This window comes from Tachypleus tridentatus, chromosome 13 (genome assembly GCF_004210375.1).
Source record: "Tachypleus tridentatus isolate NWPU-2018 chromosome 13, ASM421037v1, whole genome shotgun sequence".
Classification (NCBI taxonomy): Eukaryota; Metazoa; Arthropoda; class Merostomata; order Xiphosura; family Limulidae; genus Tachypleus; species Tachypleus tridentatus.
Window position 1 is genome coordinate 51,239,803 of NC_134837.1, and position 26,966 is coordinate 51,266,768.

At 36.0% G+C, this 26,966-nt stretch overlaps 1 protein-coding gene across 5 annotated transcripts in view; it reads left to right on the forward strand.

Annotated features, from left to right (window-relative positions):
• Nucleotides 1-390: 390 nt before the first annotated feature.
• LOC143240184 (GPI ethanolamine phosphate transferase 1-like) overlaps nucleotides 391-26,966 on the forward strand; it is a 76,710-nt gene continuing 50,134 nt past the window's right edge. For all 5 annotated transcript variants that reach the window (XR_013021613.1, XR_013021612.1, XR_013021614.1 and 2 more), the window contains exons 1-4: nucleotides 391-696; nucleotides 14,872-15,092; nucleotides 16,514-16,620; nucleotides 23,336-23,460. Coding sequence is in view for 1 of the 5 variants with exons in the window: in XM_076482242.1 (XP_076338357.1) it covers nucleotides 410-696; nucleotides 14,872-15,092; nucleotides 16,514-16,620; nucleotides 23,336-23,460 (740 nt within the window). In the remaining 4 variants the exon portion in view is untranslated. The remainder of the gene's footprint in view (nucleotides 697-14,871; nucleotides 15,093-16,513; nucleotides 16,621-23,335; nucleotides 23,461-26,966) is intronic.

Genomic DNA, 26,966 nt, shown 5'->3' on the forward strand with positions numbered 1-26,966 from the left:
CAAAGTTGTACAATTGGTTATATGGGGTGTACCCACTGCGGTGTTTGAACCCCGAATTTTTGCTTCATAAGTTTCAAAATTATCACTAAAACAAGGGGATACAAAGTAAAACAGTGTTGATTTGCTACATGATTGTAATAAATCTTTACAGAATTTGTTCAAAAATTCACTATCTCTCCTTCTCTCTCTTTCTCTGTCTTACATTTGTATCTTAAATGCAAAACAGTTAATTTCTGCTTTCAAACTCTAGGAAGGAACAACCTGATTTAAATATTTCTCCTTTGAAACTGTTTGAATGTTTTTTAGATATATATTTATCTTAGAAGCTTTTGAAGATTATGTAAATAAATATATATATATATAAATCCAATTTCTATGTTAATAGATGGCGTAGTTTTCATCAAAGTAAATGTGCGGTAAAGTAGACGAAAGTTATATTCCACATAATTATTGGATTGTCTTTCTTGAAGTTATTAATATAATGTTTTATGGCATATTAGGGTTATGTGTACATGTATTGTTTTTGTATTCAATATTTGATATATATTTCAAGTCGCCTATTATTCATGGTATGAAGACACATTCTCCGCCTGTACCTCCAGCGCGCCGTTTAATTCTGATAGTGGCTGACGGGCTTCGAGCAGATAAATTTTTTGAAGTGGGTTCAGATGGACATAGTCGATCTCCCTTTTTAAGGTATGTTATAATTTTATGTGCGACATTATGTATATATAATATGTAAAGTTTTTTATATGTATTAATCGTTGGAAAGGGCGGTGTCAAATATTTTTCTACAAATGGTTGAGTTCGTATTATTAAATGTTTTGTCAAGTAGTGCTGTAGTACAGTTGTAAATTTTTATTTTTTATACTTTTTAGCAAATACAATAGCATTATTTTGCTTCTTCATACTACAACTTAAAGCCTTCTATAGTTCCAGTTTAAAATAATGGGAAAAAAATTCAGTCACTTTAAAATAATGCTCAAAATTAATCTTCATTCTTAAGAAGGTTACTTTGCCTAGTCATCAGTTTATATCTAAATATTTATATAATATGTTTGTTATGTACAAGTATTTAAAATCAAAGCATTAAAAATGATTCATCAGGTAATGATTCCTTAATCTGATCATTTGTGAGAGAAGCCTATCTTTAGAAGTTGATATGAGAGAGATCAATATATCTTTTATTTGTCAAGTCTATCAACAAAAAGCACACAGACTTCAACTAGTCTGAAATAATAAATTTAGTCATTTTTACCACTTCTTTAAAAGGGGTGCATTTCAAAAACTTAAATGTAAATTTTAAGTTCTTTAGAAGAAGGTCTGTGTAAGAATGTGAAGTAGATTTAAGAGTGATATATTTTAGAAATATTTCACAGCTTACATCATTAACAGTTGTAAAATTATTTTCACAGTTAGACTACAAAGTACCTGATTTGCAGCCTAACAAGTTACTTAAACATTATCATTCAACAATTTTTAACACTAAGGAATTTAAGGTGCAATCACTCATACTCTCAGTAGATTATGTTTATAATAATTATATTAACCCTGCTAGTGGGATTTGGTCATATAGAAAGTAGTGGCTGTTTTGTTTAACACAATATCTGGCAAATGATAAAAGCACTAAAATTACTTTTAAATGATCATTTAATATTGGGTATTTTATAAGAATACATCTTTTGTGCTTATTAATTCACCTTTTGCAGAGAACTCTTCATTTGAAAGATGTTTGCTTTAAACAAAGTATTTTATTTATAGAATTCCTGTTTTTAGTGTTAAATTAGTCACTATATACTGGTAAAATGTCTGAAACATGTCTTACTTTAGTCTCAGTTGCAAGTGCATGGCTCAAAACATTAGAATTGAATCTAAAGAGTACAAGAAAACTGCAAAGCAGAAGAGATAGTATTGTTTTTTTCAGTTTCTGAGATCTTTCAGTAATGGAAAGACTTGAATAATATTAGTCAGTCATCTACCAATGAAAGTAATAAGAAATAACTGAAAACATTTATTTTGTTTCTACTAATTGTCCAGAGTGTACTAGATATCGTGAACATGTTTGAAACCATACTTAGTGCAGATCAAAGTCAGAAAAAAGTGGCACTAGGCAAAACTAGTCTTGTTTTGGAAAGAATTTTCTTTAACACTGAAACAACACATGAACCATAAACATGTGCAAAGTTTTATGAGAGAAGTTGGTAGAGCAATTTTTTTTTGTTCAAAGTTGCCATCAAATTATGGAAATTTCTGGAGAAAGAACTGAGAATTTTTGGGTTAAATATTGTAATATATATTACATCCTTATATAATGAAAGTTTATTCAGTAACTCATCTCTCTGCATAACAAAAAGTTACTACCAGTTTTTCACTTTACCTTTAATTTTCTTCCATTTTGTTTCATTTAATTTTTTTCTTTGTTTCTTGGTTTTATTTGATCAGGTTGACCTACTTTCTGATATTTGTCTCCCTCACTCTTTTCTACAGAACCTATGTTTTTGTAATCTTTTTATGATGTGAATTTCTTGGGAGTATTTCTTATATTTTTGCATTTTATGAGCAGTCATCTCTGCTTTGGGATCAGGTTTCTCATACGGCCTCATAGAGTTGCCTCCTTCCATTTCTTGTATTCTTGTTACTATCCAAAGCTCTTTCTCTTTTTGGAACTAGCCATTGTGGGTCTTGGGACAGTTTATTTCTAATACCAACTCATGGCTCTGGTCCTGTGGAAGCTCTACTCATCACTTTGTATACTGGTGGAGTTTTTTTGCTAGAACCTATTGATTGGTTATTGGCTAGTCATCAGTCTTTCTGTTCCACTTGACCTAAATTTGGCATTTTCTCAATTTTCAGTGACTGATTTTCTTGCTGTTTTGTGGGTACATTAATAAATGACATAATTTGAAAACTTGAACATATTTTCCACAACTTGATTAGTCTGCCAATCACTTCCTTTTAGTTTGTCTGCATTGTTTAAATACTTAGTTCTCAGCCCTTTCCTTTGAGTTGGCTCTGAACTCATGTTTTATAATTAGATTTGGGGGTATTTTGCTGAAAGGCTACACTCTTGAGGCCTCTTGTCCCACTACTCATTTTTCTTTGGATGTTATCTTGCTCAGATTAGCTAATGTGACTAGCCAATTAACTCTTAACTGCAAATTATGTATCTTACTCACTTAAGTGTCTTACTTACTTTGTACCTGTAGCAAGCTTGGCCGATTTCTTTCTTCTTTTTTTTTGTCTTCTGCTTGAGTGAATTTTTCTTTTTGTAACTTTCTCATTTCTTCAGGCCCTTCTTACTCTTGAATGTGCCCCTATGTGTCTCCTTAAGTGGCTTCTGGCTTAATAATGTAGGTCTGTCCAGAGATCTAGTGTCTTTTTCCCTGTCATAATCATGGTGGCTCAGTTTATTTTCATGATCCTGGGTATTCCTCTTCTCCATCTTACTCAGACTTGCATTTGTTTTGAGCCTTATAAGGCTCAGGAGTTTTTATGTGAGCTTATTCTTCTTACACATATAGGTTTCCACATCTCTGCCCTTGGTGTGGATTCCTGTTTGTGGTGAGGGGACCTCCCAGGGAAGGTTCTGTTCTGTCTGGTTACCTTCTCTGGGATCTAAACATCCACCCACGTGTTTGCCGTGCGTGGCGACCCTGGCAACTCACAAAACCCTGGCATTGCTGCAGTGTCCTTGCATGACATTATAGTGCGTCCCCTCGTAGGGCTCCATGGTGGGTGGGGTCAGCGGTACTAAAATTTTTCTTTTTTCCTATGGATCCTCCTACAAAAAATTTAAATAAAATAGTGAAAAAACAGTCAATAGGTAAGCGACCACGTCTTGAAGACTCTGAGCAGCAATCTTCAACATCTGTAACACAAGTACCTCATTTTCTTATATTACATTCTCTTTCAGAGAATTGCCCTTCAACCTTTAGGGCAATTGTCCCCCTTTTTTTATTCAGAAGGCACTAGAGGGACTTGCTGGCTCTCCAAAGTCAGTAAAGAAGCTTCGATCTGGAGACGTATTGGTTAAAACATCCACATCCCAACACAGTGAACTCCTCTTGAATTCAAAGGCAATTGGAGATATACCTATTGAGGTTACACCTCATGCTACTTTGAATTCATCACGAGGAGTTATTGTTGAGAGGGATTTGAAGAACGTCCCTGAGTCAGAGATTCTCGCTGGTCTTTCCACTCAAGGAGTTTCTGCAGTGAGGCGCATCTCCACTCGCAAAGATGGAGTTACACTGCCAACAGATATCCTCGTTTTGACATTTACTTCATCACGTGCACCTGCCACCATCAAGGCAGGTTATCTCATTTGCAGGGTTCGGTCGTACATTCCAAACCCTCTCTGATGTTTCCAATTTCAGAGATTCGGCCACTCAAAGACTTCATGTCGTGGTTCCCTGACATGTGCTCGTTGTGGGGGCAAGGGCCACGATGCATATGAATGTGACATGGACCCACATTGCATCAACTGCAATGGTTCTCACCCCTCTTACTTTTGTTCTTGCCCAAAATGGTTGGAGGAAAAAGAGGTGCAGCGTCTGAAAACGATACATAACATTAGTTATCCTGAGGCTCGGAAATTGCTGCCCACCACTCCATCTCGGACATATGCTGCTGCACTTCATTCCACAACTACAGTGGGAGTGCAGACAGATCTCTCTGTGCATCCAAGAGAATCATTTTCAAAACAAATGAAAAGCCTTTTGACCTCCGTGGTTAAAAAGGTTGATGAATCGACTGCCACACCCATCTCTGTTCCTCCCATACGTTCCAATAAACCTCAAGATCCACGTACTTTAGTTTCAGATACAGGCATTTCTTCTGATACATCTTTTTCTCCCACCCCAAGAGCCAAAACAATCATTTGTTTATGTCCTCAGTCACTGGAATCCCCTTCCAATAACAAAGACCTGCCCACTCGGCAGGATCCAGGAGGTTGAGGGCAGGATCCATGGAGGTTGATAGACCTCCTCCCCAAGAGGCAAAACAATCATTTGTTTACGTAGTCACTGGAAAAACAAAGACCTGCCCACTCGACCCAGGGCAGGATCGGAGGTTGATAGACCTCCTCCGACTAGGACGGTAAGGAAAAAGACGTGGTCGTAAACAGCTTGGTTCTCCAGCCACTTCACCTACCCGTTCTTAAAATGGCCACCTTGATACAATGGAACTGTCGAGGTTTACGTTCTAATCTGGATGATATCAAAACACTGATTACTTCCTACCATTCTGTTTGTCTTTCCCTACAAGAAACATTTCTCAAACCTGCTGATACAGTCTCCATTCGGCAGTTTTCTCTGTACAAAAATGACAGGCTGTGTGATGGACGAGTACATGGAGGGGTGGCATTATGGGTTGATCAGCATGTGCCCACCCTGTCTTTGTCACTCAACACACCCTTGGAGGCCGTAGCCATCCGTGTTTTCTTGGGTCATACCATCACTGTTTGTTCTCTCTACCTGTCCCTTGGAGAGACATATGAGCAATCAGACCTTGATGCTCTTGTTGAACAGTTGCCATCTCCATTTCTAATCCTGGGGGATTTTAATGGACATCATCCCCTCTGGGGAAGTGCTGTTATTGATGGGAGGGGTCGATCTGTAGTGCGTATGCTCTCTGATCACAATCTTTTTTTTTTCAATACTGGTTCTTCCACTTATTTTCATGCACCTAGTCAGTTCTTTACCGCTACTGATCTCTCGGTTTGCTCCCCTTCATTATTCTCCCATTTTTCATGGAGGGTTGACAGTAATCCACTAGGCAGTGATCATTTTCCTATCCTTTTGAGAGAGACTGGCCGTGGTCGATGCCACCCTACCAATGTGCCCTGGTGGAAGCTGGATCAGGCAGACTGGTCCACTTTCACTGCTTTCGCAGAACTTGATCCTGCCATCAATAGACTACTGTGTGGCAGCGGTAACTGGCTGTATTATACAAGCAGCTGCTCAGTGTATTCCTAAAACCTCGACACGTTTTCCACGATATCCTCGTCCGTAGTGGAATCCTGCTTGCCACTTAGCACGGAAGGATCAAAAACGGGCCTGGGATACTTTTCATAGATATCCCACACTTTCAAACTGTGTCGCTTTCCAATGGGCCTGTGCACATGCTAGGTGGGTAAGACGTCAAAGCCAGAAGGAATCTTGGATTAAGTTCACAACTAGCATATCTTCTACCACCAGTTCCAAGATCATATGGGACAGGATTTGAAAGGTTAATGGGCACTACAATTCTGTCCCCCTCTCGATCTTACTCTCTGATGGTCAGGAGGCGGCTGATGTCCGGAGCATCGCTGATACTCTGGATGAAAGCTTTTGCCGGGTATCTAGCACTTCTGCTTGTTCCTCCACCTTCTTGGCCTTCAAGACTCGGGCAGAGCGTTCACCTCTTTCCTTTCGAACTGACTTTTTTTTTTTACTATAATTGTCCCTTTACACTGATGGAACTGAAAATGGCCCTTCATCGGTCTGCCAGTACATCTGTTGGACCTGATGATGGTCATTATGACATGCTGCACCATCTATCTCCTGCTTCTCTTGATGTCCTTTTGATTGTCTTTAACCGGATCTGGCAGGAGAATGTTTTTCCTGATGCCTGGCACCAGGCTATTATTTTACCTTTCTCTAAGCCAGGGAAAGATCCCAAGATTCCTTCAAACTACCATCCAATTGTTTTGACGAGCTGTTTCTGTAAGACCTTAGAAAGGATGGTTAATGCTCGTCTTGTTTGGTTTCTCAAATCAAACAACCTCCTCTTGCCCACCCAGTGTGGGTTCCAATGACAGCACTCCACCACAAACCACCTAATTCGTCTTGAAACATCTATCAGAGAAGCCTTTCTCAAACACCAACACCTTGTATCAATATTCTTTGACATTGAGAAGGCTTACAACACAACATGGAGGTATGGTGTTTTGCGAGACCTCCATACATATGGGTTACGTGGCCATTTACCCATGTTTATTAAAAAAATTTTTAATGGACAGGAGATTCCAAGTTTGTGTGGGTTCGACACTTTCCTGTTCTTTTGTACACAAACTTGGGGTCCCTCAGGGCTGTGTTTTGAGTGTCACACTTTTCAGTATAAAGATAAATGCCATCACTAAACAACTCCCTCTCACTTTTGCGAATGAGCTGTATGTCGATGACTTTCACATCTCATGTCAGTCGTCGAGCATGAGATATATTGAGCGGCAACTACAAACTGCCCTCAATCATGTACTGAAGTGGACTATGGTGAACAGCTTTAATTTCTCTCTCTCTAAAACCGTATGCATGCACTTTTGCCGCCAACGGGTATTCACTCTGATCCTGAACTTCATATCGGTGAAGTTTCGCTACCAGTGGTCCCTGAGACCAAGTTCTTGGGGCTTATCTTTGACCGTAAGCTGACCTTTATACCACATTTAAAGCAGCTTTGGGTCAAATGCACAAGAGCACTGAACATCCTCCGTGTCCTCTCTGCTACCAGTTGGGGAGCAGATCGATGTTTAATATTAAAGGTATATCATGGTCTATGGCTCTGCCAGACCCTCGGCCTTAAAGATGCTGGACCCCATTCATCACCAAGGACTTCGACTCTGCACAGGGGCTTTCTGTACCTCTCCAGTTCAAAGCTTATACGTTGAATCTCATGAACCTTCTCTGCACCTTCGCCATTTGCAACTATCTTTACAATATTCTTCAAAACTTCGTTCCTTAACAAAGCATCCCACCTGGGGATGTGTTTTCCTTCCTCGGTGGACCATACTTTTCAGAACAGACGATCTGCCATTGCTCCATTTGGCCTTCGCATCCAGGTGCAATTGGATGAATTGGGTATGTACTTGGATAACATTGCAGATTCCACAGGTCAGCCCATCCCACGATGGCTTATTACAGCCCCCAAATGTGACCTTTCTTTCAGTCATCTCAAAAAGGCAGATACTCCAGATTGGAAGTATCATCTTTTATTTAATGAACATCTTTCGAACAATCATTCCGTTCCCATTTATACAGATGGTTCCAAATCAGGTAATTCAGTGGGTTCTGCTATGGTTTGCTGCGGTTTGGTAGTTGAGCGCAGAATCCCCTCTACAGCTTCTGTGTTAACTGCTGAACTGTATGCCATATCTCTTGCCCTGGATCATATTGCAGCTGTGCAGTACTCCAACTGCACTATTTATACTGACTCACTTAGTTCTATACTGGCCCTGGAATCGCTACACGTTGGCTCACACCCTGTTCTCGCTGATATTCAAAACCGACTGGCCCATTTCTCATTAGCAGCTACTTCTATCCAGTTTTTCTGGATACCAGGCCATGTTGGTATTCTCGGGAACGAGCTTGCAGACACAACAGCTAAATCTATCTGCTCCGGCACTATCACCACTGTGCCTATTCTGTACATGGACTATGGTCTTGTATTCAAGGCTCGGCTCCGTGCCAGCTGGCAGTCCACTTGGAGTGAGCAACGCGACAACAAGCTTTTTCAAATAAAACCCTATATTGGACTTTTGCCATCTAGCTTCCGTAAAGTTCGGAAGGAGGAAATTGTTCTAACTAGACTGCATTGGTCACAGTTTTTTAACTCATCATTTTCTTTTATCTGGAACTGATGCACCAATGTGTAGTTTGTGTAACACTCAAATCACTATCAGCCACATTTTACTTTCTTGCCATTGTTACAATTCTCAAGGACGGCAATATTTTAAACATGTTTTTTCCCAGGGTTTATCTGTAACATTGGACAGTGTTATTGGTGATGGTGACGCTGTCCACCTTGATAAAGTTTTTTGTTTTTTAATGGCCATTAATCTTTTTAATCTCATTTAAGTGTTGGATATTTATTCATTACTCCTTTTTAATTGTGGTTCCTTTTTACAGTTCCATTCTCTCTAGTACAATTTGACGTTGAAAAATGGCCAGAACATTAAATAACTCGACACCAGGACTGGAAAGGCCAACTTCAGGTGACTAACGCTAGTGTTTCAACTATCCGTTTGAACTACTCATTAGTCATCCTGGCGAGTTGTCGTTACACTTTTGCTGCATGTCATTTAACACTTTTATTACTTTACCTTTTAGTACTAGCCATAATGACACATAACCCGGAACCAGGACTGGAAAGACCAACTTCAGGTGACTGACGGTGGTTCTTATACTTACCTGTTAGTCTTCCTGGCGGGTTATGATCATTACCATTCTGCTACAGGTAGTCCTTTACAACTTTGTAGACTGGATGTCAACATTGGTTTTATGCAATTTTCTGTTTTTAATTGCTGTTTTATTGTACCTTCATTTACTTTTACAACTTTTACTCCATTTACTTGACTTTTACCTTTTTACTGGACATTTGGCTACTCATTATTACGATTTTGCTATGTGTCTTTTAAAACTTCTATTATTTTACATTTTGATAATGGCTGCTATGACACATAACCCAGAACCAGGACTGGAAAGGCCAACTTCAGATGACTAATGGTGGTTCTTGAACTTACCTGTTAGTCTTCCTGGCGGGTTATGATCATTCCCATTTTGCTAGAGTAAGTACTTTACACCTTCTTTTACTCTGCTTTCTCTCTCAACATTGTCGACTTGGTGTCAACATTGGTTTTATACTTTTTCTGTTTTTCAATAATGTTTTGTTTTATCTTCTTTTCCTTTTATGTATTTTACTACATTTACTTTATTTTTACCTTTTAACCGGACGTTTGGCGCAGATAGCCTAGCTGCTTTGTACCATAAAACACTAAATCAACCAATCGTCTTCCAGTTCTGAGCACTACTATTTGGTCTTTTTTCAACTTTGTTTTATAGAGTGGTATACTCTTTTGTACATCATCTTCACTCACTAGGTTTTATGACTCCCTACAACAAGGAATTACTAGCTTCTGTTTGCATCTTCCTGTGCCCAATCATTTGCTCACACCTGCTTGCTTCTTCAAAAAGATGCTCTTGTGGGGTTTTTCACCATAACTATTCTGGTGTGCCATGTTTCCAGGGTTATGAATCTTGTAGCTGATCACTTATCATATCCCATACAAGTTCTCCCAACAGAATTATTTCTCATTCTCAGGCTTTTCTTCAAGTGTTTTGATAGTTGGAAACTCTCAGATCTAGGGGTACTTGCTTTCAGTCCAGATTGGTGGGGTTTATGCCTACCCTCTGATCAGACTCCTCCTGCATCTCTTCTATTATCCAGATAACTCCTTATTTTCTGTTGTATATTTTATATTATCTGGCTTAGACATAGTTCTCTCTGCTCTGTCCTTTACTAGACCTATAGCCTCTTCCATATTCATTGTCCTGATCACTTCTCCAACAACCATGATTGGATGTTTCTTATCCAAACATCCCTATATTCTAGCTTTAAGTGTGACCTTTGTCTGGTCCCATACCTTGATTCTGGGAGTCTCTTCTTGCATAGTATCTTTCATACTTGCTTCTTCATAGCCAGGTGGTTACCTTGCTGAACTCGTAATCTGAGGGTCATGGGTTCGAATACTGTAACACCAAACATGTGTGCCCTTTCAGCTCTGGGGGCATTATAATGTGATGGACAATCCCACTATTTGTTGGTAAAAGAATAGATGATAATGACTAGCTGCCTTCCCTCTTGTCTTTTACTTTTAAAATTGGGATGGCTAGTGCAGATAGCCCTCGTGTAGTTTTTGCAAACTTTACAATAAATGAACAAACAAATCCTCCTTTTCTGTGTACCACAGGCTTTGATCTTACTTCAAACTTTGGTTTATTGGTCATGGCTCCAACCATCCTGTCCTTCTGTTTGAACTGTTGCTCTTTTAGGAGAGAGGGTGTATATATATATTTTTTATTATTATTAGCACTGTACCATATATAAAGAACCATCACTTCTCAACTCATGAGTGAAGCAGATGGAGATTTGTACCCATAGCCTTTGACCTGTGATTATTACAACCAGGGTTTGTGTGCTTTTCAAAATAGGGAATCACAGACACCCATTGCACTGTCTCTAGTGTGTCATTACTCTGGACTCCCCAGTGTGTATCCCTCTCTCCTTCATTTTTATCTAGTGGAGCAGAGTTGTTGCCACTTCTGGTTTCCAGTTGCTATAGTGTTGACTGTGGAGGTTTTTTTTCTAGAGTGGAATTTGTACAACAAAACAAACTTCAAAATCATATTTACCTACTCCATGAGAAGAGGGCTATTGTCATTATATTTTAGATATTCAATATTATGATATGTTCTCTCCAGGACCCTCCTCCTGAATGTTTTTGCCTGGGTAGAATGTGCGAGTTAATCATGAAATGCAAACTTTGTTATGTGCTTCTACTGTTTCCTAGCTGGATGGACCACACTTGCTATACTCAATAAAACACACATTTCTCCCAGATGTTTTTGCCTAGACTGACCAGTTTTACTGTTTCTCCAATTTTGTTTTTATGAAAGGCACTTCAACTGGATGTTTTATGCTCAGATAAACCTCGCTTGACATGATAATATCACAAAACACTTTTTTTTTTCTTGTATCTCGAGGTGCTTTTCTTGCACGTTTTTTCCCAGGCAGACAGCACATAGCCTCTCTATATACATCTGCCTTTAGCTGTAACTATGTGTTCTTATATCAGATTTCAAGCACTTTATTCAAATTTGACCATGACTGTGTCACATTCTCATGCTTGTTACTTGTGTGGGCATCTTATGTTGTATTTCTGTTGTCCACAGGGGAAACCTGTATTACATGGCACAGTCCTGTCTATTAAGTTCTGCCCTATATATCTTTGTTTATTATTGAGCGAAGAGCATACCTATTCCAGAAGTAGCAATATACCACAGAGACATGTCTTATTTTATAATTCTGGCACACCTGTTCTGTTATTGTGGTTATCTGATTGAATACTTTTATGCCTTTACTGGCCCATCCACCTTTGCAGTTTTGGATTCTAGCTTTGGGTGAGAAGAAGTAATACCGTTTTGGAAGTAACATTTTTTAATACTGAAAACGTATTTCCAACAGGTACTTACTTCCTCTCACCATTGATTTGCTAGTGTTTTGGGTTTGTATCTGCCAATTTTTAAAAGTGAGGATTGTGCTGCAATGGTATAGGTGGGGCAGTATGATTCACAGAGGGTAGTATATGATCACCACATGTTGCTACAACAGGGCAGAAATGAAGAAGTATGAAAGACTGGTTCACTGTTAAAAATTTAGCAATGCTTAAAGTGAAAAGTAAGGTCAAGACAGCTTTAGGTGAGAAAGGTAAGTACCTATCAGAAACACATCATCAGTGTTTAGAAAATGTTAACTTTCAGACAAGGAAAATGCTAACATATGATCTGCTCCAACAACCTACCCAAAGTTGAGTTTTATCATTTTTTAACCTAGTTTCAGATACATTTGACCCTCCGCTAGTACAGCAGTATGTCTGTGGTTAGTGATGAGGAGAAAACTCACTTGTAGAGAAATATATATGTAAAAACAGCTGGTTTGGGTTGAGAAAAATTTTTTATGTAGAGGAGTGAACAACGTTTCGACCTTTGTCGGTCATCTTCAGGTTCACAGAGAAAGAAAGAGGTAACTGACTGATAGCTGACCACATGTTTGGAGGGGGTTGTGTAACTGAGTGTAGGAATGTAGAGGGTGTGTTTAGATGTTTGATTATATTTATTAATATAGGTATAAAGGTGTTCCTTTGTATTGGTTTATTTTGGGCTTGTTGTTGTATAAGTAAGGCTTCTTTAATTTTGCATTTGTTTATGTTTGTTTATTTATTTAGTATTTGGGTTTCCTCCACAAACCATAGAAAACATTATACGCACACACCTAGACAAAAAGCAAAATCAATTAACAAAATGTAAATATATCCCACAAATTAAAAAATCATGAAACCATATACTGCTACATACCATATATTCCCAACAGCAGCAGAAAAATAACCAACATTTGTCAAAAACTAATAACAAAATATGGCATTCCAGTTAATACTAAATTTACTCAAAACCAGGCACAAAACTAAGGTCTATACTATGTAAAAACTGTGCTGACAAACACCACACCAACATTATTTATAAAATACAATGTGATAACTGCCACGACTTCTATATTGGAGAAACAAGTAGTAAAATGGAAACCAGATTCAAAGAACACAAAAATTAATCTTCACACGTTTTCGAACACTGCAAATCAACTAACCACAACATAACCATATAAAACACCCAAATACTAAATAAAGAAACAAACATAAACAAATGCAAAATGAAAGAAGCCTTACTTATACAACACATCAAGCCCAAATTAAACCAATACAAAGGAACACCTTTATACCTATATTAATAAATATATCCAACATCTAAGCATGTCCTCTACATTCCTATACTCAGTTACACAACCCCCTTGAAACATGTGGTCAGCTGTCGGTCAGTTACCTCTTTCTTTATTTGTGAACCTGAAGATGACCGAAGAAGGTCGAAACGTTGTTCGCTCCTCTACATAAAAAATTTTCTCAGTCCAAACCAGCTGTGTTTACATATATAGTATGTCTATGGATTTACAATCAGGGGTTCAATTGCCCCTCGGTGGGCTCAGCAGATAGCCCAATGTGGCTTTGCTATAAGAAAAACACAAAAGATACAGATATATATATATATAGGAACATATACTTTCAAAAATGTATTAATTAATTCTGCTGGAACTTTCCAGCAAAGGTAATTAACATTTTTATCTACAATTGTATTACAAATAACTTATTTTGATATGAACTATACACTTCATTCAGGGTTTTGTATTGTTATTTTTTATTATTATTATTACAGAATTTTGTTTTTCATTTATAAATTTTACATTTTGTGTTGTTTTGTAATAAATCATTGTTGAAACTCATGTTACTACTTTTATAACATTTACTTAATTTCCTTTTCCGTGTTATTAAACAAGATATTAAAAGTGTGCATGATCCAAGTCTTTAATTTCCTGCATTTATTTTCATGTCTCATATTAGTTTTTGATTAATGCATTAGTTAATTTATTTATAAAATATATAAATGCTATATAAACTTCCATTTGAATGTTATCATCCAGTTTTGTTTTCCTTTAAATTTTTTCTCTGTGAAAGTTTCCTAAATCTCGAATAAGACTTGGATAAAAGAAAAGTATTTTAATCACATTTAATTTTATTATATCAATTGGCAAGTTTTTTAATATTTAATTTTTTACAATTTATGAACCAAACTCAGATTGTTACCAGTTCATGAAAATTGTTCACTACATGTGGATACTCTCTTGCTTGATTATCTTTAATGATATAGATATTTAAGTTGTCAAAATTACGTATTTATTATTATATAATTTAAATTATACTTGCATACATATTTTAAAGGAAGCCTTGTCAATGTTTTTTACAAATTACAATAACTATTTTAATTTAAAATTTAAAAGATATTCTTATGTTTCTATTAGTAGTTTGATTACAGACAAACATTCACTTGTTTTCAGTGGTCACATCTAAAGGCGTCTGACACTAGAACGTTACTTTAACATTGCTTTTTTAAGAATAGCTTGATTGTTTTGCAAGGACTTGGGGACTTTCTGGATCTAAAAATGGATATTACTTCAACTTTTCAAATTTTGTTACAGTATTTATTTGAAATTGTAAAACTTGAGTGTATAAGAAATTTAGGACAAAATTATGAATTAATTATCTGTATTTATAATTCTGTTGTATATTCTAATCTATTGAGACATTACTTCTGCCATGTGTGTTTGCAACAATGAACTACATATTTTCCATATGTTGAGGACAGTTTAATGAACATGTTTACCTTACTTAGACATAGTATAGGTTTTCATATAGAATTACATTTGTAATTCATTTGAATATTGTTTTCTAAAACACAGAGACATCATTACATCCAAGGGTTCTTGGGGAGTTTCACACACAAGAGTTCCTACAGAATCAAGACCAGGCCATGTTGCTTTAATTGCAGGATTTTATGAGGATGTCAGTGCTGTGGCCAAAGGATGGAAAGAAAATCCAGTGGAATTTGACTCTGTTTTCAATCAGAGCAGGTTCACATGGTCATGGGGTAGTCCAGATATTCTGCCTATGTTTGCCAAAGGTAAGCTGTACAAGATGGTCAGTTATTAATGGGGTGATATTAAAATATTTAAAGGTTGGCCATGAATAGTTAGATTTTTATATATTTCACTGTCCTTTTTAACTTCCACTTTTAACTAATGGTTTTTTGTGGGATTAAAAAATAAAAATGTAGTTTACACTAAAGTAATGATACTGTACATAATGTTACACAGTCTCGAAAGTGCTCATATTATAGGGTTTCTGTATTTATCAAGACTTCTTGGACCTTCGTGTGCTATAGTTTATATCCTTTATTTTCTTTAGTAATTTTCACACCATAAAGTTATTATAAGTCAGTTTTATATTTTAATTTTCTTTTATAATTTATTTGGACAATTATAGTTTTGAGTGTTTGTTATATGTGCAATAATTTTGTATGTTCAAATGCAATACAATGTGTTAAATGTAAAAAACAGAAGTATGTTTTCTAAAGGAGACAAAATAGTTACTGAAGTAGATTAATTATTTTCAGATAAATGAGATGATAAAAATTCATAAACATTTTGTTGATGGTCACTTGAAATTCCATCTTTCTAGTTTGTTTTCAAAAGTAAAGTGTATTTGGCCTGTACGTAATATTATTTACGTAATTTTCACTTAGATTAATAAAATTACAATCAAAGTGATTGGCACAAGTAGCAACTAATCAAAACTGTGATTAAGTTGATTAATCATTAACATAATTAACTAATACAAACAAATGTTTCTAATTATTGCTGTTTTCTGTTATTTCAATTAAATCTGTTATAACAATACTTGATTATTTGCATGTAATTGAATAATGAGCCTGAGATTAATCGGTTTTAACATTTCACCAACATCTTAACTGTAGCTGGAAGAGTAACTATTATGCAAAATGATGTTCCTAAGTAAGTTCTGCAATGGTTAATACTAATTGAGATTCTTTAAGAGTATATTAGCAAGAATATAGATAAGTTAAAAAACTTTATGAAGAAATCCAAATTTCTTCAATCTAGTATTTTTATTTGTGTAAATTGTTGAATGTTTTCCTAGCATGAATAAATCTTACTTATGATCCATTCTTGTTACAAGACAAAAACACACTTAGTTGTAGATTAACAAGTTTGTTATCATAAATTTAATATTGTTCTTTTTTATCTTCTGAACTGTTGGTACTTTTTGCCTTTCTTCCATATTTAGATATTTTTTTTATCTAATATTGTGATAACTTCAAACAACAACCAGTACAATGCCTTAAAAGGAATAAAGCCAAAGGATGTATCTGTTAGAATAATTGGATAGATAGACAAAATATCATGAGTGTTGTTAAGTACATAGTCAAATGAAAGTTTCTTGAGTTTTTAATTTTTAATATTTTGTTGTAACATTAGCTGAATAAGTACAATGTATCTTAACTTGCCATAACTTCTATAATTGAAGGTGCAGTTGGTAATCATGTCTTCACATACACCTATCCAGCAGAACTTGAAGATTTTGCTGCAAAGGATATGGCAAAACTGGACACTTGGGTCTTTGATCAGTTTAAGGTCAGTGAATAATTTTCTTAAATTTCTATTTCTTCATTTTAAGTTGAACAGTGAAGTATTTTCTCTGGAGTCTATCATATTTCTGAAGATAAAAGCAAACCATAACAGCATCCAACCTGATAAGAAAGACACTACTTATAATTCAAATTAAGCATGAGTAATCAATCAATGTTGTAGTTAGTAACCTATACAGTCAACAAAATGTAATTATTAATTATTTACTAATTTAGTTGTCATTGATTAATAACTCTCCTTTTTCTGTGTTTTGACTGCTAATTTGTTGCTGCTTTCTGGGAATTTTGGAATATGATTTTGTGGTGGTAATTGTTTGGATTTAATCCTCAGTCTGCCACAAATATAGAACAGATTTCTACTTGTATGTAAGAATTGACACCTGTATGTGCCTTTTTGTTATATTTGTGTTTCAGTTTACTATAAAAGCAAGAATTCTTGAACTTTTTGTCAATGGTAGAACCTCTGAACTGTTTTGTGTTTTTTCATTCAGTTTCTTTGCAGTTTTGGAATAATCATGTAGTATAGAATATACTTGTAGCTGCCTTTTCTCATTTTTTGTTCTTTATAGCAGGTAGTGTCTGTACCCAATAGGATGTTGTGGTATACTGTGCTTAAGCTGGCATTGTAGATGATATCTTTATGTTACAACCAGTGAATGCTGTGAGAGAATAATAGTCATGTGGTGGTTCACTTCAAAGAGAAAGTATTTGAGGTTTCATTTTAAAATCAAAGCAGCTATTTGTTCTTAGATCTAGCTGTTTTTAAATAAAAATTACTGTACTGTTTCCTGGTCAACCCCCCTCAGTGTGGATTCCTGTGTGTGGTGAGTGGACCTTCCAGGGAAGGTTCTGTTCTTTCAGTTTACCTCCTCTGGGATCTAAACATCCACCCATGTATTTGCCGTGTGTCGTGACCCCTGAAGGGGAGGAGAGGATTCTGGTAGTTGAGGGGTTGAACCCTAACACACCACTTTGGCTTTGAATTCCTGTAAACAGTCATTCGACTAGTCCATTTGGGCTAGGGTCAACCAAGTACCATGTTGGATGTTCTTAACAGGTGTTGTGGACATTGTATCTGATGCTGGTATTTGGGTATAGTGCTCATGAAACCCTGGCATTGCTGCAGTGTCCTTGTTTGGCATTGTAGTGTGTTCCCTCATAGGGCTCTGTGGTGGGTGGGGTTAGTGGGCACCAAAATATTCCTTTTTTTTTATTATTATAGATCCTCCAAATAAAAACTTAAGTAGTGAAAAAACAATTCGTAGGTAAACGACCATGTTTTGAAGATTCTGAGCAGCAATCTTCAACATCTGTAACACCTGTTTTGCCTCATCTTCTTATACTATATTCTCTTTCAGACAAACCTTTAGGGCAGATGTGTCTCCCTTTTTCATTCAGAAGGGACTAGAGAGACTTGCTAGCCATCCAAAATCAGTGGAGAAGTTTTGCTCTGGTGACATATTGATGGAAACATCCACATCTCAACACAATGAACTCCTCTTGCATTCAAAGACAATCAGGGATATACCTATTGAGGTTACACCTCATTCTACTTTGAATTCATCACAAGGAGTTATTTTTGGGAGGGATTTGAAGAACATCCCCGAGTCAGATTTTTTCGCTGGTTTCTCTACCCACTGAGTTTCTGCAGTGAGGTGTATCTCCACTTGCAAAGATGGAATTATAATGCCGACCAATATTGTCATTCTGATGTTTACATCACCACGTCCACCTGCCACCATCAAGGCAGGTTATCTTAATTGCAGGATACAACCACACATTCCAAACTTACACAGATGTTTCCAGTGTCGGCAGTTTGGTCACTCGAAGACATCGTGCCAATGTTCCTTGAAGTTTGTTTGTTCCAATAGCAAGGACCACGATGCCTATGAGTGTGAAACAGGCCCTCATTGTATCAATTGCAATGGCTCTCACCCATCCTACTTCCGTTATTGCCCTAAATGGTTGGAAGAAAAAGAGGTGCAGCATTTGAAAACGATTCAAAACATTACTTACCCTGAGGCTCAAAAGTTGCTGTTCACCACTTCATCTCAGACATATGCAGCTGAACTTTGTTCCACTACTACAGTGGGAGTGCACACGGATCTCTTTGTGCCTCCAAAAGAATCATTCTCAAACCAAGTGAAACTCTTTTAACCTCCAATTAAAATTAAACCTACCTTTAAGTCATCTGAGAAAAGCATACACTCCTGATTGGATATACTGTGTATTTGCTGACTATCTTTCCTATTTATACAGATGATTCAAAATCAGATGTCTCTTTGAGCTCTGCCATGGTTTTTTGTGGTTCAATGGTTGTGCACAAAATCCCCTTTTCAGTTTTAACCTCTTAATTAAAAAAGTTGATGAATCAACATCCACACCCATCTCTCTTCCTAACATACATTCCAGCAAATCCCAAGATCCACTTTCTTTAGTTCTGGGTATGGGCATTTCTTCAGGTACATCTTATCCCACCCCAAGATGCAAAACAATCATTCATTCATGTCCTCAGTTGCTAGAATCCTCTTCCAACAATAAAGATCTGCTCAATTGACCCAGGGCAGGATTCATGGAGGTCGATAGACCTCCCTCGAATAAAGAGAATAAAGAAAAAAGATATGGTCATAAACAGAATGGTTCTCCACCCAATTCACCTACAAGTAAATAAAAATGGCCACTTTGGTAAATGGAACTGTCAAGGTTTACGTTCTAATCTTAATCTGGATGACATCAAAGCACTGCTTGCTTCCTACTATCCTGTATGACTTTCCTTTCAGGAAACATTTCTGAAACCTGCCAATACAGTCACCTTTAGGCAGTTTTCGTTGTATAAAAATGACAGGATGTGTGATGGATGAGTTCATGGAGGGATGGCACTGTTAGTTGACCAACATGTGCCCACCCTGTCTTTGCCACTCGACACACCTTTGGAGACTTTAGCAATCCATGTTTCCTTGGATTGTACCATCACTGTTTATTCTCTCTACCTGTCATCTGGAGAGACCTATGATCAATCGGACCTTGATGCTCTCATTGAACAGTTGCTGTCTCTCTTTTTAATCTTGCAAACTTTAATTGGCATCAACCCCTCTGGGGAAGTGCTGATATTGATGGGAGGGATTGCTCTGTAGAGCATCTGCTCTCTGATCACAACCTTTCTTTTTTCAATACTGGTTCTTTTACTTATTTCCATGCACCTAGTCAGTTCTTTACTGCTATTGATCTCTCAATTTGCTCCCCTTCATTATTTCCCCATTTTTCATGGAGGGTTGACAATAATCCACGAGGCAGTGATCATTTTCCTATAATCTTGTGAGATAGAGTGACTGTGGTTGATGCCACCCCACCCGTGTGCCCAGGTGAAAGCTGGATAACACAAACTGGCCCTCTTTCATTGCTCTCGCAGAACTTGATGCTGCTGCCATTGTCTGTAAGCCATCAATAGACAACTGTGTGGCAGCAGTAACTGACTGTATTATACAAGCAGCTGCTCAGTGTATCCCAAAAACCTTGACATGTTTTCCACTATGTCCTCATCCATGGTAGAATCCTGCCTGCCACATGGCATGGAAGGCTTAAAAATGAGCCTGGGGGATACTTTCCATAAATATCCTACCTTTCTCTGAGCCTGGGAAGGATCCTAAGATTCCTTCAAACTACAGTCCAGTTGCTTTGACGAGCTGTCTCTGTAAGACTTTAGAGAGGATGGTTAATGATCGTCTTATCTGGTTCTTCAAATCAAACATCCTTCTCTTGCCTACCAAGTATGGGTTCCGACAACAGCGCTCTACCGTGGTCCACTTGGTTCAACTTGAAACATCAGTCAGAGAAACCTTTCTCAATAAGAACATCTTGTATCAATATTCTTTGATATTGAGAAGACTTATGATACAACATGACATTTTGCAAGACCTCCATATATATGGGTTATGTGGCCATTTACCCATTTTTATTAACACTTTTTTAATGGACAGGAGATTCCAAGTTTGTGTGGGTTCGACACTTTCCCATTCTTTCTACAGGAACTTTTTGGTCCCTCAGGGCTGTGTTTGGAGTGTCACACTTTTCAGTATAAAGATTAATGCCATCATTAAACAACTCTCTCTTACTGTTGCAAACAGGCTGTATGTTGACAATTTTCACACCTCATATCTGTCATCGAACATGAGGTATGAGTGGCAGCTACAGACTGCTTTCAATCATTTACTGAAGTGCACCACAGCAAACGTTTTTAACTTTCCTCTCTCTAAAACATTTTACATGCACTTTTGCTACCAACCGGGTATTCACCTTGATCCTGAACTCCATATCAGTGAAGTTGTGGTCCCTGAGACAAAGTTATTTGGGCTTATTTTTGACTGTGAGCTGACCTTTATACCACACATCAAGTAGCTATGGGTCATATGTACAAGAGCACTGAACATCCTCCGTGTCCTCTCTTCCACCACTTGGGAATCGAATCGATGTTCTTTGCTAAAGATATCATGCTCTTATTGGATTGAAACTAGACTAAGAATCACTGGTCTATGGCTCTGCCAGGACCTCGTCCTTAAAGATGCTGGACCCTGTTCATCATCAGGGACTTCGACTCTGCACCGGGGCTTTCTGCACTTCCCCAGTTCAGAGTTTATACCCAGAGTCTCATGAACCTCCTTTGTACCTCTGCTGTTTGCAGCTGTCTTTACTGTATGCTTTGAAACTTTGTACCTTACAAAGCATCCTACCTGGGGTTGTGTTTTCCTTCCTTGATGGGCCATGCTTTTTTAGAACATACAATCTGCCATTGCTCTTTTTTTCTGTCCTTGGATAACATTGCTGTATCCACTGGTCAGCCCATCCAACCATGGCTTATTACAGTCTCCAAATGTAACCTACCTTTAAGTCATCTGAGAAAAGCATACACTCCTGATTGGATATACTGTGTATTTGCTGACTATCTTTCCTATTTATACAGATGATTCAAAATCAGATGTCTCTTTGAGCTCTGCCATGGTTTTTTGTGGTTCGATGGTTGTGCACAAAATCCCCTTTTCAGTTTCTGTGTTCACTGCTGAACTGTACACCATTTCTATTGCCCTGGATCACATGAAAGCTAAGCAGTACTTAAACCACACTATTTATGCTGACTTGCTTTGTTGTCTACTGGCCCTGGAATAGCTTCATGTTAGTTCTCACCCTGTTCTCGCTGGTATTTAAAACTGACTGGCCCATTTTAACATCTACTTCTATTCAGTTTTTTTTGGATTCCAGGCAACATTGGTACTTGCAGGAACTGGCTTGCTGGTATTGCAGCTAAATCTGTGTGCTCTGGCACTATCACTGCTGTGCCTGTTCCATATATAGACTGTGGTCATGTATTCAAGGCTGAGCTCCGTGTCAGTTGGCAGTCGACTTGGAGAAAGCAACATGAAAACTAGCTTTTCAGAATAAAATCCTCTATTGGACTTTAGCCATCTTGCTTCTGTAAGGATTGGAAAGAGGAAGTTGTCCTAACTAGACTACACTTTGGTCACAGATTTTTAACTCATTGTTTTGTTTTATCTGGGACTGATGCACCAGTGTGTTGTCTGTGTAACACTCAGGTCACAATCAGCCACATTTTACTGCCTTGCCATTGTTACGACTCTCAGTAACGGCACCATTTTAAACGTTTTGTGCCAAGGCCTATCAGTAACGTTAGACAGTGTTATTGGCGGTCACACTGTCCACCTTAGAAATGTTTTTAGTTTTTTAAAGGCCATTAATTGTTTTAAGTTTTTTAATCTATACATAAGACCTTTTTTTTAATGTGATTCCCCTTTAAGAATCAAAGTATATCTGGTTCAATTTGAAATTAAAAAATGGCCATAACGTCAAGTGACTTGAAACCAGGACTGGAAAGGCCAACTTCAGGTGACTAAAGGTTTTGAACTTACCTTTTAGTCTTCCTGGCAAGCTATGATAATTACAGTTATGCAACAGAAAGTCCTTTAGAACTTGTGTTGCTGTAAACTAGATATAAAAATTGGATTTAATGTTATTTATGTATTTCATTCAAAAATTAAACTTTGTTTTGTTTTACCTTAATTTCCTTTAATGAAGTTTAATAATTTTACTTTAATTTAACTTTTTACCAAATGTTTCGCACAGGTAGCCTAGTTGCGTTGCACCATAAAACGTCAAACCAACCAACCTGGTCAACCCTACAGTTATCAGTGGATTTATATGAATCTGATACTTGTGCATATATCAGTTTTACCTGAAAATATAACAATACAGACACTGTAAATTGAATTTCTTTGTTTTTTTCCCTGTTTGTTTTTCTTTTGTGTGTGTGTGGTGACAGTCTCTCTAGACAGTCAACTGAACATTAGAGAGAGCAGCTGAAGGATTGTGGGGACTAAATGGACATTCTGAAATAAAGTAAGTGGAAATCCTGTGAACATGAATTTTGTTATCTTGTATATTGCTACTTATCAGAAGACACATTTACACATGTTGTAAAACCTGAGTTTTTTCATATTAGTTAATTCTTAAGGGAACTTAGTAAACCTGATGAAAAATGTAATTTCCCATATAATATATAACTTATTTGATATATATGATGTATTTCTACAGAGAAAAGTATTTCAGAAGATTGTTTCGTAATACTTTTATCAAAATATTTTTTGTTGGTTACAGCAGAATGTTGATATCATTATTGTTTGTTTTTTTTCAAGGAATTTCTTCTTCAAGCCAAGAAAAACAGCACTTTGATTGATATGGTATCTCAAGATCGTGTTATATTTTTCCTGCACTTGTTAGGTTTAGATACAAACGGTCATGGACACAGTCCTGGCTCAGTGTAAGTATTAAACATCTGAGAAGGAAGTTGGTAACTTGGAACTGTGATCTTTATATGCTATAAATCTAAAGTTACTACATGATTTTACAAAAGTTTTCATAAACAGTAAAATTTTTTTTCTCAAAAAAAAAAAAAAAGTTGTTTTTAGTAAAGTATTATTCCTAAAGATTTGTCTATGAATTTCCAAAGCCTTTAGTGAGTTAATGTTAGTAAAAGGTCATTTTGATGTTGAGAATAACTATTTTCATATTTGTTTCATATTTTATTTATATAACTTCTTAAACATTCTAAATTAATATTAAAAGTTTTTTAAAAAATTTCTGCAACACTTTATATTTTATCTATTATTTTCTCTTGCTTAATACTAACTGTAGAGAAGTCATCAATGTAACTTGAAATGAACAGTTGGAAAATATAAAATAAAATGACTATCATTTTTCCCAGCACTTCCTGCAGTATTGATGTGGAAGTTCCAAACTATTTATTGTAACAGTTTCAAGTGTTAACTGTTTCATATCTGTTCTCTTTTTAATTTATAGTTTTATTGTAGTACTTTCCACCCACTGGAGCAGTAATCTTTGCATCAAAAGCAATGAATCACAGTGGGATTTTATTACTTGTTTCCCATAGATTGTGTAAACAATATGATCTCCAGGTCATGTTTTACACTGGTGATCACACTAGTGTAATTTTAAACATTTTGAATTTTACAGAAGTTTTATGAGTAAAAGCTGAGAAGTTTATAATTTTTACATTATAGTTAAATTTGTTACAGAATATATCTCAAAAATTAAAAATTACTTATAAAACAAGGATTTGTATTACTTACTGTGTACTTTAGTCATTTGTGCTCAAGTCAAAATAATCAGCATTCTCCCCTGAGCCATACTAGTTTTACAGACTGGAGTATTGAGGAAAAGTCATTTAGCTTTTAGATATACATTTTAGAACATAAGTAGTTGTTGTTTGGAATTAAGCACAAAGCTACACAATGGAGAACATAAGTATTCAACTTAGAATAGAAGGTTTCAACAATATTATAATTTATCAGTCATTCTACTTATAAATAACATAAATTCTGTTACTGTTTGGAGTTCCAAACCTGATCAACGAAAACCAATTCTTATTAATAGATTATGGCAAATAAATGGAATGCAATGTTGTAAGAGTTACATAGAAAACAATCTGTTTTTTTCTGTTGATTATAAACATTTACTAACTACATAAATCTGATCAGCAAACAAACTCAAAAAAGAAGGTTGGAGTTTCTTTGGGTTTGACAAATTTATTGATATCTCAACAAATAAAGATTGGTGGTACAGTTTTAGACATTTGTTTTTAGAAGTTAAATTTTTAAGTTGAGGAATTAGAGCTCAGACATATCATCAGTATTTCTTTATTTTTCAAACCAAAAATTCAAAGCTTAGATAATATAATAATTTTAATTATAAATGTATGCATATCAACATACATTGATAATAAAGCTATTTAAATTTTCATTGTGAGATTATACTTTAAGAATTAAGTTACATGCCTGTGAGTAGTATGCACCAATAATACTGAACAACAAACAGTTTGCTACTGGACAAAACTGAATGTAATTTGGGATAATCTAATGGTGGTCTAGATTTTGAGTTATTATAAAATCTCAATATTTTATCAGCACTGTGTGAAACACCATACAGTAAACTCAGTAAAATAGATTTATGCTATGAAATTAAATTTACTTGGACATTTCAATGGGCAGACATTTTTTAATATTTTCAAACATTGACTGTATACTGTATCAGTGTAAAATTATAAATAGATTTTCAAATATGTCATTTGTTCTTGATATTGTTGTAGTAAATTGTGCCATTTTACTACTTTTCCACTCTCCTACTTTGCCCAGGAATCATGAAACCCTCATGTGATCAGTGTGTTAGAATATTAAAAATGATCCATGATTGAGTATTAAAGGAACAGAGTCGGTTGTTTTTCTCTCATTTGCCCTTTCACTCACTCAGTTGTTCACATTGTCTTGTTTCCCCACAGAGTCAAAACAAGATCCGGTCTTCTTCCTCGCATCATATCCACTACATAATAAAATTCTGTCAAAGTGTGCTTTTTAAAACCTTAAATTCTAATTCTGTAAACATAAATTTTTCATATTTTTTAGAAAATTGCTCAAATGCTGGCTGCCTCTTGTTCAAGTAAAGTCTGAAATTGCTGTTTCTGCTACACTTGGGTAAAATATGTTACAGTTTTGCTAAGGAAAAATATCACACATAAGGTAAAGGTAGCTTATTTCCAGTCTTTTGGGTGTACAGTTGATTACTATGAAAAAAATTAGGCTCAACGTCTGTACTGTTCAGTTTGAACATATGACTTGAATAATGACTGAATCAGAAAAGAGCAGATATGTCATTTAACAGATCCCATGACATGGCATGAGCTCCAAGATCATTTATCTGACTGTTATACTTGCGTGACTAATGTTTCTGGATATTCAAGCAAAACTAAACAATACAGTAAATATCAAGATACTGCCTTTACAATGAAACCACTATATCATGGGGATGGTCTTAGAATAATATTTTTGTGGAAGAGGGTTGACATTATAAAAATAGTAAGACAAAAACATTAAACTGAGAGAAAGTTTTACTAAGGCTTAGAATGATGGGAGGAGATTCAACTTGGTTAATATTAACTTTTTGAGATAATTTTATGTCTGTTACATAAAAGTTCTCATAATACATGATAATGTTATTTTTCTGTTTGTTATTTATCAAGAATGGATTATAGTGTTTCCAAGGAAGGTACCTTTTCTGATTGATTTAGTTTTGCTGGACACCATTTAAAGTATATAAGTTCATGTCTCATAGCAACTGTCACTGTTCTAAGACTTTGTAAACTCAGCTGATTCAGCTCTATTTAGGTAACAGTTCATTGTGGGTTATCTTGTACATATTAATCTAAGATCTGGTACATTTTATTGTCTTTTGTTTATAATAAAAATTAGCAGATATAAATTATTCATTGTGAGATTTTTTTGTATTTGTCATTAAAGGGTTTTCAAATATTTGCACATTATTGCATGTGTGTCACAAGAAAGTATGTATGTGTAATTAAAATATACTGAAAAAATATCTTTTTACCCTATCTTTAAGAACCATCAACTGTAAGTAATTATAAGTCAGAATATAAAATTAGAGTCACCTATGTTTTTGATCTGTTATCTTAAATTTGAAGGAATATATCAAACTATGTGTTTTTGTTTGGTAAACAGTAGAAAGGGCTTTTTCTAATTTACAAGGTTCTCATTATGGAAATTTCTGGCAGTCTGATGGTGACTGTTTCCTTTTGATTGTTTAAGTGTTATGTTTGCTCTTGAGCTCTGAATCTTAACCTGTTTATAGCTTAGTTAGAAAGCCAGTTAAATCATAGTAGTGCTGTGACATTCTGTTGTCATTATGTAATAATATTTGAATTATAAAATGCATACATAAAAGTACATGGTTCTTTTT